This window comes from Schistocerca nitens, chromosome 4 (assembly GCF_023898315.1).
Source record: "Schistocerca nitens isolate TAMUIC-IGC-003100 chromosome 4, iqSchNite1.1, whole genome shotgun sequence".
NCBI lineage: Eukaryota > Metazoa > Arthropoda > Insecta > Orthoptera > Acrididae > Schistocerca > Schistocerca nitens.
Genome location: NC_064617.1, coordinates 890104990 through 890119526, shown reverse-complemented (window position 1 = coordinate 890119526; position 14537 = coordinate 890104990). Strand labels below are relative to the sequence as shown.

General features: G+C 45.1%; 1 protein-coding gene across 1 annotated transcript in view; it reads left to right on the top strand.

The window, feature by feature from the left end:
* The window catches only part of LOC126253431 (BMP and activin membrane-bound inhibitor homolog), a 286791-nt gene that overhangs the window by 247083 nt on the left and 25171 nt on the right, over window positions 1-14537 (top strand). The window contains exon 3 of the mRNA XM_049954765.1: window positions 13907-14070. Coding sequence (XP_049810722.1) covers window positions 13907-14070 — 164 coding nt within the window. The remainder of the gene's footprint in view (window positions 1-13906; window positions 14071-14537) is intronic.

Here is a 14537-nt window from a genome sequence, read left to right as displayed (position 1 = left end):
CCACGAAGATGACGTGCTACAGACGCGGAATTTAACTGACAGGAAGAAGATCCAGCGATATGCAAATGACTGGCTTTTCAGAGCATTCACACAAGGTTGGCGCCGGTGGCGACACCTACAACGTGCTGACATGAGGAAAGTTTCCAACCGATTTCTCATACACAAAACAGCAGTTGATCGGCGTTGCCTGGTGAAACGTTGATGTGATGCCTCGTGTAAGGAGGAGGAATGCGTACCATCACGTTTCCGACTTTGATAAAGGTCGGATTGTAGCCTATCGCGATTGCAGTTTATCGTATCCCGACATTGCTGCTCGCGTTGGTCGAGATCCAATGACTGTTAGCTGAATATGGAATCGGTGGATTCAGCAGGGTAATACGAAACGCCGTGCTGGATCCCAACGGCCTCGTATCACTAGCAGTCGAGATGACAGGCATCTTATACGCGTGGCTGTAACGGATCGTGCAGCCACGTCTCGATCCCTGAGTCAACAGATGGGGACGTTTGAAAGAGAACAACCATCTGCACGCACAGTTCGACGACGTTAGCAGCAGCATGGACTATCAGTTCGGAGACCATGGCTGCGGTTACCCTTGACGCTGCATCACAGACAGGAGTGCCTGCGATGGTGTACTCAACGACGAACCTGGGTGCACGAATGGCAAAACGTCATTTTTTCGAATGAATCCAGGTTCTGTTTACAGCATCATGATGGTCGCATCCGTGTTTGGCGACATCGCGCTGTACGCACATTGGAAGCGTGTATTCGTCATCGTCATACTGGCATATCACCCGGCGTGATGGTATGAGGTGCCATTGGTTACACGTCTCGGTCACCTCTTGTTGGCATTGACGGCACTTTGAACAGTGGACGTTACATTTCAGACGTGTTACGACCCGTAGCTCTACCCTTCCTTCGATCCCTGTGAAACTCTACATTTCAGCGGGATAGTGCACGACCGCATGTTGCAGGTCCTGTACGGGCCTTTCTGGATACAGAAAATGTTCGACTGCTAGCCTGGCCAGCACATTCTCCAGATCTCTCACTAACTGAAGACGTCTGGTCAATGGTGGACGAACAACTGGCTCGTCACAATGCGCCAGTCACTACTTTTGATGAACTGTGGTATCGTGTGAAGCTGCATGGGCAGCTGTACCTGTACACGCCATCCAAGCTCTGTTTGACTCAATGTCCAGGCGTATCAAGGCCGTTATTACGGCCGGAGGTGGTTGTTCTGGGTACCGAACTCTCAGGATCTATGCACCCAAATTGCGTGAAAATGTAATCACATGTCAGTTCTAGTATAATATACAGGGTGATTCAAAAAGAATACCACAACTTTAGGAATTTAAAACTCTGCAACGACAAAAGGCAGAGCTAAGCACTATATGTCGGCGAATTAAGGGAGCTATAAAGTTTCATTTAGTTGTACATTTGTTCGCTTGAGGCGCTGTTGACTAGGCGTCAGCGTCAGTTGATGCTAAGATGGCGACCGCTCAACAGAAAGCTTTTTGTGTTATTGAGTACGCAGAAGTGAATCGACGACAGTTGTTCAGCGTGCATTTCGAACGAAGTATGGTGTTAAACCTCCTGATAGGTGGTGTATTAAACGTTGGTATAAACAGTTTACAGAGAATGGGTGTTTGTGCAAAGGGAAAAGTTCTGGACGGCCGAGAACGAGTGATGAAAATGTAGCACGCATCCAGCAAGCATTTGTTCGCAGCCCAGGAAAATCGACTCGCAGAGCTAGCAGAGAGCTGCAAATTCCACAATCAACTGTATGGAGAGTCCTACGAAAAAGGTTAGTTATGAAACCTTATCGTCTGAAATTGGTTCAAGCACTGTCTGCAGCTGATAAGATTAAAAGAATCGATTTCTGTGATTTTATCCTTGCTCAAATGGAAACAGATGAATCTTTCGTTTCAAAGATTGTGTTTAGTGATGAAGCAACTTTCCACACTAAGGGGAAAGTCAACCGTCACAATGTCTGTTTATGGGGCACTGAGAATCCGCGGGAAACAACTCAGTATGAACGTGACTCGCCTAAGGTGAACGTTTTCTGTGCCATTTCAGCCAATAAAGTTTTTGGTCCCTTTTTCTTCGAAGGTGCTACTGTAACTGGACTACAGTATCTGGAGATGTTAGAGAATTGGCTGTTCCCTCAGCTCGAACAAGAAGCACAACAATTCATATTTCAGCAGGATGGAGCGCCACCACATTGGCACTTATCTGTCCGTAACTACCTGAACGTCAACTACCCGAGGCGATGGATCGGCCGCCAGGCAGCCCGTGACAGAGCACTTCATCACTGGCCTCCAAGAAGCCCTGATCTTACCCCCTGCGATTTTTTCTTATGGGGGTATGTTAAGGATATGGTGTTTCGGCCACCTCTCCCAGCCACCATTGATGATTTGAAACGAGAAATAACAGCAGCTATCCAAACTGTTACGCCTGATATGCTACAGAGAGTGTGGAACGAGTTGGAGTATCGGGTTGATATTGCTCGAGTGTCTGGAGGGGGGCATATTGAACATCTCTGAACTTGTTTTTGAGTGAAAAAAACCTTTTTAAATACTCTTCGTAATGATGTATAACAGAAGGTTATATTATGTTTCTTTCATTAAATACACATTTTTATAGTTGTGGTATTCTTTTTGAATCACCCTGTATTTGTCCAATGAATACCCGTTTATCATCTGCATCTCTTCTTGGTGTAGCAATTTTAATGGCCAAGTGTAAAACCCGCCCTACAACGCTAGGTTTTGATATGCTGAAACATCGTCTCCAGCAGTTTTAGTGCAAATACTGTGGGTATACGTGTAAGTATGACCGCGTCTCCACACACCAAGCGTGCACGATCCATGTGGTGAGCACAGAAACAGCGTTCTACTTAATTAAAAATAAAATTTCGTCCACAGTATACACAGGAAAAATCTCTTTCTTGGCGAACCCGATGCTAAACGAAGCTTTGAAAATCACGCCGCTACCGGTCAGGAATGGCTCCCGGACTTACCGGGTCTGTCCGGAGGAAATTAAAAATTGACTGGAGATTTGTAGCGGAGGTGGCAACGAGAAGAAAAGTTGATAAGGGTTTAACGTCCCGTCGCCGAAGAGTCGTTGGAGACGGAGAACAAACTCGGTTTGGGGAAGGAAGTCGACGGCGGCCTGTCCCGGCATTCACTTTATGTGATCTGTAGAAATGATGGGGTGCCTAAAACTAGATGGAGGCGGCAGGCATTTGACCCGCCGTTCAATACATTTGACCAAGCTCTCTCGGCTTAACCGCAGGAGAACTGCTGCAAATCTTCCGTCGCGTGGTACGCACTACGGTCACAGTATTCCGCAATCCATTACGGAGAAAACCGCGTCCACTTACTGACCTAAACTTAAGTTTAATTGCCTCTCAGTTTCTCATACTATGATGTTTGTCGTGGTCGCTGACAGTCATACGACGCAACGCAGTTTTAGAGAAGAGGTCAGAGCAGCATGTGGTCTGGAACAGTCCTCCGATGTCGCAATGCGAGGCGCACGCGCGTGCATTACGCGGCCTTGGGTTGGTGCAGCTCGCGATGCTGCCAAGAAGGCGGCACGCGCTTGTCTCCACAAAACAATGCCGCGCCGCTGGACACTAGCTTTGGTCTGCTGCAGCAATGGGCAGCATGTGCAGCGAAGACTGAAATCTTCCGCTGAGCCTGAGAACATATTCCAGACCAGACCAGACCAGTCAACGTCAACGTAGTCCTTGCCTTTATCCCTACGACACTCCATGCGAGTTTACCACTGATAGAAGCAGTGCTGGAAGTCTTCCTCTGTGAGCTGCCTGACCACAAGTGGTGGTTTTTGTTTCACTGATTCAACGGAATGAAATCCTCTTCCTTTTAATGCAGATTGACTTTCGGGAGTAGAGTAGTCATATGACGACAGGTCAGCCGAATAAGGTGCGTGGTCTAACACTGGGGTGCTATATTTCACTAGAAACCTCGTAACAGATAATGCACATGAGGCAGTTCGTTGTCTTGCACAACCAGTGATTGCTCTTCCACAATTCGGGTCGTTTTCTTCTTATTTTCTCACGAAGTTGAGCAAGAAGCTCAAGGCAACAATACTGATTAATGGATTGACCTACGGAACTCAGTTAAGATGTACAGTTCCATGAATATCGAAAAAAGTCATCATCATCGCCTTGAATCTCGATTTGCTCATTCGAGATTTTTCGCTCTCAGTGAAGTTGGGCTTTTCCAGTTCATGGATTGGACTAAGTTTCTGCATCATAAGTGAAAACCGAGATTCGTCATATGTTACCGCTATTTCCAAGATATTAGGATCATTTTCAGTGGTATTCAAAGTGTCAGTACAAACATTTTCACGAGCCTCTTTTTGTTCGACAGTGAGAATTTTCAGCACCAGTTTCGCATAAGTTTTCTCATGTTAAACTGGCCGTGTAAAATTTTCCTTATGCGCTCTTTGCCAGTTTCTACAGTTTCATGGAGCGATCAATACTCTTGGAAACATTCGAACGACTCAAAAACTTATGTTCGTGATAAACGGTCTTCGCCATTCACTTCTTTTAGTAAACGATACGTTTCAGTACAAGTTTTCCAAGATTCAAGTGAAACTTCTCGACAGTTCGTCCTCCCTTATTATACTTTTCCGGCAAAAAGAAAAATAACAGCTCTTACACAAACGAAAGCCACGTACACATTGATTTATCTACATACACCACAGATGCTGTATTCCACTGAGTAGGCTTCACGCTTCGCATCTACTGGTCGTTCGTCTTCGGCTGACTCTGTGACAGCAACAGTCCCGTTGTTTTACAGCCACATCTCGTATATATCGTGTAGGGGTAATGAGAAGAAGAGAACAGAGATCACGGAGTGTACAGAGAAATATAGACGGTCACGTTACCCTTGCTCACTACGCGAAATCAACAGGACACAAAACCGCTGATAGTGGGGATGGACACGCCAAAGACACAACACATTTACCATCTCTAACACGGTCTAGGAAACCCAGAGGCATTCAAAACAGCTTCGAGTCATCTCATTTTGGGCCTAATGGATGGACTATGACAGCATACCTCCAGAACTGACTTAAACTCTTATTATCACAGAGGTCTCGGTCAGTGATTTACGAACAATGCTACCAGTGTTTCTTCTGCAGGATTCGTGGGAACGGAGCAGGTGGACGGTCGAAGTTCTGATGAGAACTATCCAGATACCAATTAGTGAACATTAATATGATATGTGCCCACCTTTCGCTTTTATGACGCAATGAACTCTGCTGGGGACACTTTCAATGAGCTGTCTGAATATCTCTGGAGGAATTAGCAGCCCTTTCTTCCTCAAGAGCCGAAACCAAGAAATTAGTCATGTTGGACCCTGTGGTCTGGTGCGAAGTCGACTTTCCAACTCATCCCAATGGTGTTCCATTGCGTTCAGGTCGGGACATGGGAAGTCTGGTCCATTGCAAGAGTGTTTTGTTCACAAACAATTACGTTACTTAAGACTGGATATAATAATAATTATTATTATTATTCTCGTGTCAGAAACATACAGGTACACGTACATACATTTTACACAATTACAATTAAATTACTTTTGACCAAAACTTGGCCACTTCCAGTGCATTTTCTGTTGCTTGTTGAAGGTCATCTTCTGTACAGGAGACTGGACACAACCGACCCACCGAAGCATGTGCTGGACTGTCTGTTCTTCTCCACAGTCACACCGGATATCATTTGAATCAGTGTATCCCCATTTTGCCAGGTTAACTTTTGATCTCAGTCTACTCAGGGACTTCCAAGTTGTCCATTCCCTGTCATGGCCTGGAGGTAAAGCTTCAACAACTCTTTTCCAACCAGAGAAAAGGTAGGTCCTAACCCTCCATAGTTGTAACCTAGCTTTTTCAGCAGTGGTTCTAAGTTTCTTTGATGTCCTAAGGAAGCTCTTCATTGACTTCAGTCGTTGCGAATGCGGTTCATGCCCATACAGAGGACGAGTAATTTCCTGTTCCACTGCCTTTCTTTCCATGTTCGTAGCTATCTCTCTACAAACAGGTGGTGGTGCTATTCCTGCGAGGTGTTAAAGCCATTCGACTGGAGTGGGTTTCAAGCAACCTGTTATAATTCTGCAGGTTTCGTTGAGAGCTACATCCCCATGTTTGGCATGAGCTGAATTTTACCAAACAGGACAGGGATATTGTGCCGTAGCATAGCATAGTGCCATTGCAGATGTTCGGATTCTTTCAGGTTGACTCCCCCACGGTGATCCGGCCAGTTTCCGTAGGAGATTGTTCCTGTTGGGGACTTTCGTGTGTTTCATGCAGTGCTTTTTGAAAGTGAGAGATCTATCTAGTGTCACTCATAGGTATCTTGGATTCTCGTAGTGTTCCAGTTCAACCCCCGACCATACTATTTTCTACTTGGAAGTGGTTTCCTTGTTTCTCAAATGAAAAGCACACACTTGGGTCTGTGAAGGATTTGGTTTAAGCTGGTTTGTGTTGTAGTATCTGGATAGATGTTCAAGGGCATTCTTGAGGTTGTACTGCACTGATTGAAAATCTGTGCTCTGGGTTGCTAGAGCGACGTCGTCAGCATATAAGAAGCTCCTGTTGTTTGGGGCTATAGGTTGGTCGTTCGTGTATATATTGAACAGAATTGGAGGAGGCCATTCTTCTGTAGTCTCCATCGACTACGCTGTCCTTGAAAGTCGACGAAGCACCTGCGATTCTGCACAAGGGAGGCGATGAGTCTGGTTAGACCCAAATCTTTGGTCAGATTGTAGACCTTGACTAGTAGTGGCTGGTGGTTGACCGTATCATACGCCACTGGTAAGTCGACTAATGCCATTCATGTCACCTTCCGAGCTTCAAAGCCATCTTCTATAAACGGTGTGAGATTTAGCAATTGTCCAGTACAGCTTTTACCTGGACGAAATCCAGATTGCTGAATTATAAGTGAGGGGTCAATTGCAGGTGATAGGCGATTCAAAATCAGTCTTTCCACGAAAGGAGCCTCCGAGAAGACATCGATGATCTGCGATGAGAGTGATAAAAGCTATCGGGCGTACCCTGAGCAACGTCAGAATATGATTCAAAATAACCTGACGGCTGATCCTTTCACACCAGAAACATATATACCTGAGCCCTTTTCAGGGCCACAGTTAACGATTATATCTATTAACACAGAAGGCATAACACCAGCCAAAGAAGAACTGCCGCGAGAACTATGCAGTCAGCACCAGTTCCATATACTGTGCATTCAGGTGAACTGGGTGCAATGTCGTGTTGATACAAACAGTCATCGTCCCAGAACTGTTTCCCTGGTGTCCGCGGTACACAATGCTGTAAAATGTGATTATATCTTGCTGCAAGTAGCGGTTTCTTAAGCGCGTTGAGGGGACCACACCGCAAGTACGAGAAACGCCAACTCCTCCAAATAAATGGTTCAAATGGCTCTGATTACTATGGGACTTAACATCTAAGGTCATCAGTTCCCTAGAACTTAGAACTATTTAAACCTAGCTAACCTAAGGACATCACACACATCCATTTCCGAGGCAGGATTCCCGAGGAGGGGTCGCGCGGTTTCGAACTGAAGCGCCTAGGCCGGCCGCGGTGGCCGTGCGGTTCTGGCGCTGCAGTCCGGAACCGCGGGACTGCTACGGTCGCAGGTTCGAATCCTGCCTCGGGCATGGGTGTGTGTGATGTCCTTAGGTTAGTTAGGTTTAAGTAGTTCTAGGTTCTAGGGGACTTATGACCTAAGATGTTGAGTCCCATAGCGCTCAGAGCCATTTGAACCATTTTTTGAAGCGCCTAGAACCGCTCGGCCACACCGGCCGGCCCACCTCCTCCGTTACTTCACTGTTGGCATTGCACGTGATGGCAACTAACGTTCTTCAGGTATTCAGCAAACCCAAATTCTTCCATCGGATTGCTACAGGGTCATCGTAGTTCATCACTCCAAACGACCCGTTTCCAGTCATCCACTGCCAGTGGGCGTCTATCTTTACACGAATTCAAGCATCGCTCAGCACCCACTCGATAAAGGTGTGGCTCATGAGCATACTGGTCGACGATTGCTCTCCATTCTTTTTGATTCCCTATGCACAGTCATTGTGTTAGTTCGACTTCTAGCGGCACTTTCAAACTCAAGAATGATTCCTTCCGTTGGTTTCATGAGATTTTTCACAACAACCCTCCGCATTTTCGACGGTCCCTTTGCGTCAGTACATGATGTCTGCCTGGTTCTGGTGTATTTGTGGTTGTTCCTTCACTTTTCGACTTCACAGTAACATCACCAACTGTCGTCTTGAGGAGCTTTAGAAGGGTCTGAAGTGTTCGTGATGGATTTTCAGGCGACACCACGTGACCAGTTCACGTTATAAGTCAGTGAGCACTCCTGACCGACCAGTCTGCTGTTACTTCTTCTCCGCCAACAACACAATGTAACGATCTTTTAAAATGTTACTACTTAACTTGCGTTGGCCTGTGGTTCATCGATGTTGTGGATGCCGCGAATAATGAGAACATCACGAAAATTTCAAGCTTGACATCACCTGATCGACAGAACTGACATAAGTGAAAAACAACTGACGAAACTGAGCTAAACCGAACAGAACTGCACTGACTCCGGAAGTAAACACAATTTGACAGCCTCGCTGCGTCGCTACCATTGTTAATTTATTACAAAATGTAACTTACAATTAAAAACAATTTCATCTAAACTAACTGCTGTTATATTTGTACAGGTTATAAAATATAATGTCAAATAACATAATATTTTTATCATCATCTTGGTTTTATGTGTGTAAATTAATTCACAATCTGACTTCAACAATTATTTTGATTTTACTTTAATTTCGTAATTACTGACTGTATGGATTTTATTGCTAACATTTGTTCGAAGTATACATATTGTACTTCGCCAAATTACGTAAATTAAATACACACATGTTTTCTCTAATACCGGAATTTCGTAAATTTGGGTGGCGTAACTAACAAGAGGTAAATATCTGCGTGATTTACAAGCATCATTAATTACAATGAATTACATAAAAATGAATCATGAATGAAATTACATCACCAGATAATGATCGTTATTTTCATTTGATCGTAGTGAGGTTTTTGTGTTAGCGAATTTAGATATTGCAGTTATGGTAATTAGATGCGTTAGTTATTTACGCTAACATTTCCACAGCCTCTTAATATCTGTCGATAAACATTTATTACTTCAATTTCACGATCTGATATTTAGTTTGGCATATGTAGATATTTTTGTTAATGACAACAATCTATTCACAATCAAGAGAATGTACGTCATTACAGAATATTCTATATGTATTTACAAAGAAGAATAGGTTTTTTGGGCAAACTGAACTGGACGATACCTATAAAAATACACATAAAAGGCCATAGGAAGCACTAAATCGTACGATAAATACACGGGTGCATATAAAAAAAGGTGGTATCGGACAGCTCATAATGACCTTGGGGGAGGCTGTTGCATAATAGCAGTACTCCCTGCTTGCTGTTATACTGACGGGTCTCTCGTCACATCTTATGGTCAGCGCCGCATTACTTAGCGGTGTACAGATGCTTTCGATCAGATAGACTGTATGAATGGGCCAACTTCTGCGTGCAGTCTTCGGATATAGGTGTATCAACAGTGGCTATGGATATCTGAATCAGGCGTACAACTGTGCTCATATAGCCTGAGCGTGAAGGCTGACCTCACTTCATGTCACTGCATCTTTATTAAATTCATCCATGTAGATCCATTCATATCATTTCAGTGTATTTAATTTATTTTAGTCATGGAACCAGCTCTTGGAACAGAACTGCCGCAACGTTATGTCCCAGCGTAGGGCCAGTGAAGCGCATTACATAGCAGCCTATAGCCCACAGAACACCAAAATAACAGAAGTGGAAGACCCATGTAACGATACGGAAACAGAGACCGACAGTAGCGCTGCCAGTGGCCTGGCAATGAACTTCGAAATTATAAAAATATGGCGCGATATCTGTGTTCTTGTTTTACGAAATACAAGTACTAGATGATAGTAATTTTCATTTATACTTTATGGGTAGTCTGGTGGTAAAGTGTATTTACTTGTATACGTACCAAACGCTGGAACATTTTTTATTTTTTATTTTTGACTTGAGCATGTCTGCTCGTAATTTTGACTTCTGCTTGTTCGCAATGTAATTTTACGGTTGTTAAAATTTCACTCTGATGACGACATCCTTAGAGGTGGAGAAACCTAGGCCAGTATATTAAAAATGATTTGCAACCGCTTCGCTGTGTTATTTCTCTGTTGAATCGTATATACGGTGGCCGCGCGGTTAGAGGCGCCATGTCACGAGATGCGCGGCCCTCCAGCCGGAGGTTCCAGTCCTCCCCTGGTCATGGGTGTGTGTGTTGTCCTTAGCAGAAGCTAGTTTAAGTAGTTTGTAAGTCTAGGGACCGATGCCCTCAGCAGTTTGGTCCCTTAGGATTTCAAACACATCTGAACATTTTTGTTCCTGCTCGAACAGTCCACGGGTGTACTGCCGTTCCATAGTGTCCAACGGGCACAATATTTCGGCGATCAGACATGTCACCATCATCAGGTGCGCTGACGAACTGAGCTCTTTTTTTTTTCTTTATTGAATTTCAATTCAGCAGCTTAGTATGCCGCTCTTCAGCCTACAGACTTTGTTAAAAAGATGAAGAGAATAAATAATAAAAACAGGCGATAAAATCGCAGATCTAAAGAGTAGCATGGCGAAATAAAAATCGTGGAACTTAAAACAAAGAACAGAGGGATGATGATGCTAATAAAATACATAGGAAGCAGACAGGTAAAACAATAGACAGACAATTTAAAAAAAAAGACACGGCGACAGTCTGGTTTCTGGTCGTAAAAGACATAAAATTCACGCCTAGCGACAGCATGGTTTCTGTTCGCAACACGAGAAAGACGAACAACACTGAACAGTCACTGGAACACTGCACTAAAAAGTTGGCAAATGTGACACACCACAGCCGAGAGCAGGTGGGGGGAAACTGGACAGATGATGGGAAAATAAAAAAAGGGGGGAAGGAGAGGAAAAGCGAAAGGGGGGAGGCGGGAAAGGTGCCGATGGAGGATGGGGACCCATAAGAGGGGTGGGGGGAACTGAGCTCTTGAGGGCGGGCGGCCGTATTAAATCCCGTCCCCTCGCGAGGTGTTCTCTCCGCGGTCCGCGCCCTTGCGTCAGCGGCGGACGAGGCAATTACACCGACGCCACCACAGATGCCGGCGCCAGCGTCGCACCGACCGCTGACGCGCGGGCGCGGACCGCGGAGAGAACACCTCGCGAGGGGAGGGGATTTAATACGGCCGCCCGCCCGGGGCGCAGAAAGCCAAGAATACGCCGACATCCGACTACATCCTAAGCCATGACCAATCCATACCTTAGAAATCCAAGTTATACACAGATTCATGACCCTTTAATCCCATCAGTTCGTTACCACTATCATCAGACAAAAGGCAGGGATCAAATTAGATCCGATCCTTTGACCACAGGGGTTCAATACCCATCAGACCATCTAGTCAGGAGCTCAGTTCGTCAGAGCACCTGACGATGGCGACATGTCTGATCGCCGAAATATTGTGCCCGTTGGACACTATGGAACGGCAGTATACTCGTGGACTGTTCGAGCAAGAAATACTCCGGGAGAAACTGAAGAATCACATTTTTGTTCCTTATTATCACCTTCTTGATTGTATCGCGCTAAGTGAATTGTATTGTATGTTGCTCGTATTCTGCTTAATTTTCGCTCTCATTCGTAATACTGGGTGGGGAAAACGATTCGATATTTGCTTTTGTTTCGTCGCATGGCTTTCTGTGGATTCGTGTCTACTTGTTACTGCTTACGAATAAGTGTGCAAACTGCTCGATTTGAATGCATTTTAAGAGTATTACTCGGATTCTACGTTATTTTTGTTGCATCCGTTTTCCGTACACTCGCAGAAATTCATTGACTGCTGCTAAAGTGTACTGTTTATAGTAACTGTTTCCGCATTTTAGCATTTGCGAGAATGTATGGTGTAGTCACCAAAACTACGAAGCAGACTCGTCTACATCCACATTCTGCAAGCCACTGTGAAATGCGTGGCACTCCGTGGCAAGAAGCAACGCCATTGAAAGCAGAATTACATACTCATTCCGTGACGAGGTATAACAAAGTTGAATACCAGCACTGTCTAAAGCTGCTAACTTGCAGTTCTCCTTTAAATGCGAGAAACTACGCATCGAGCAGTCACAGACAGATTCGTAAGCAATAACAAATAGAAATAAGTCCACAGAACACGATGCAACGAAAGCAGCATCTGTTTTACATGAATCAAAAACATATGGAATCATTTACCCACCGAATTATTACGGATGCGAATCGGGATACGAACAACATATTTACAATGCAATTTGAAGTGTGCAGTACACGCGAGAAGCCATAATCAGAAGCACAACGTGATGAAACGAACCTCTGTTACTTAGGCCGGTATTACACTATCAAATTTCCTTGTCAAAGATTTGATCAAAGATATGATCAAATATTCGTCAAATATATTTGACAAAGATCTTTGACGTGGCACTAAAAAAAATGGTTCAAATGGCTCTGAGCACTATGGGACTCAACTGCTGTGGTTATCAGTCCCCTAGAACTTAGAACTACTTAAACCTAACTAACCTAAGGACATCACACACATCCATGCCCGAGGCAGGATTCGAACCTGCGACCGTAGCAGTCGCACCGTGGCACTAAAAATGGGTATTACACTGTCATCATATTTTTCGTCAAAGTTCAAGATGGCTGACAACAACAACTTGTTGTCAACAGCAGTTGCATGTACCACAATTGTACTGTGTGGACATGCGGAAGAGAAGCGTGGGGGGGGGGGGGGGGGAGAAAGGAAACGTATCTGGGTGAAGCTGTGGTTTTTACGACGACACGATAAAAGCATTCAATAAAACTTGTTACGTGAGCTTATAGTGGAGGACGTCAAGTGGTACATCAATTACTTAAGAATGGATGAGCATACAATTTTGTATGTGCTCAGAGAACGGTATCCTCATATCACAAAGCACAATACTCACTTAAGAACTGCTATATCTGCAGAAGACAGGCTCACTGTAACACTCCGATTCCTTGCTACAGGAGAGAGTTAGGTTAGGTTAGGTTAGGTCTCCAATCTTCTTCATCTATCTTTGTATTCAGGGTGCCTCACGCTGTAAAGCGCCTCATCAGCCTCATACATCTCTATTAATTTTGTAGTTGCCCGTACACACCAATTGTGTTTACCAGCAATAAACACTGCAGATCGCTGCTGCGATGTTAGCGCTCAAAGTGATAACATGTCACATTGCAGTGAACAGAAGACAAGCGACTTCTTTGATTAAATCTACAGCGATGCCCTAGAAGCCGCGTGGGATTAGCCGAGCGGTCTCAGGCGCTGCAGTCATGGACGGTGCGGCTGGTCCCGGCGGAGGTTCGAATCCTCTCCCTCGGGCATGTGTGTGTGTGTGTTTGTCCTTAGCTTAATTTAGGTTAAGTAGTGTGTGAGCTTAGGGACTGATGACCTTAGCAGTTAAGTCCCATAAGATTTCACACACATTTGAACATTTTTTTGATGCCCTAGATTTGATCAAATATTTGACGACATGTGACAAAGTTCCCTATTACACCATCAAATTTCTTTGACAAAGATATTTGACAAAGAAATTTGATAGTGTGATACCGGTCTTACGAAACGAAAACAAACTTGACAGATTGCAGCGCTCCAAGTAGCTTGGCAGCGAACCAAGGTCGTGTTACGGGAAGTCTGTATATGAGTTCCACTCTCGTTGTAAGACGGCTGAGTGTGTGACGTGTGCCCGCAGGGACCAGCAGGAGGCGTGCAGCGAGGACGGGGGCGCGGGCGCCGGGCTGTCGTGCTGCTCCACCGACATGTGCAACCACGTGGACGGGCTGGCGCACGCGCACGCGTTCGGCCGCCAGTACGCCGCCTGGCACCACGGCCGCCTCAACGCCTCCTCTCTGACAGGTGCGTGGCTCAGGGCTGCCTGCCCACCTTCTCACCCGTTTTATGGAAGTCGTGTTGGGAGGAACATCGCCACATATTGAATGAATCTCCTCACTGTGCTACCATTTTAGATCTATGTTGTTGCTATTGTTATGGTCTTCAGGCCAAAGACTGATTTCATACAGCTCTCCACGGTGTTCTATCCTGTACAAATCTTTTCATCTCTGCATAATTGAGATGGTAAGCCCAAAAGTAAGGTCTCCTATCTTTTTATAAGTACAGAACTCCCGTTTGTGTGGCAGGTGGTCACACTGTTATCAGGCGTTTTGTGTAAACATTCGCACGCCGCACTGAGGCACTCAGTCTTGGCTTGGCAGCCGTTGAGAATGGAGCTCCCGTTGGATGTTACCGTCAGTAGTAGGACAAGGTTCGTGTCAGCGTACTCTGCATTGTTGCCAAATTTATTCAAGATAGCGGCGATGACGTCA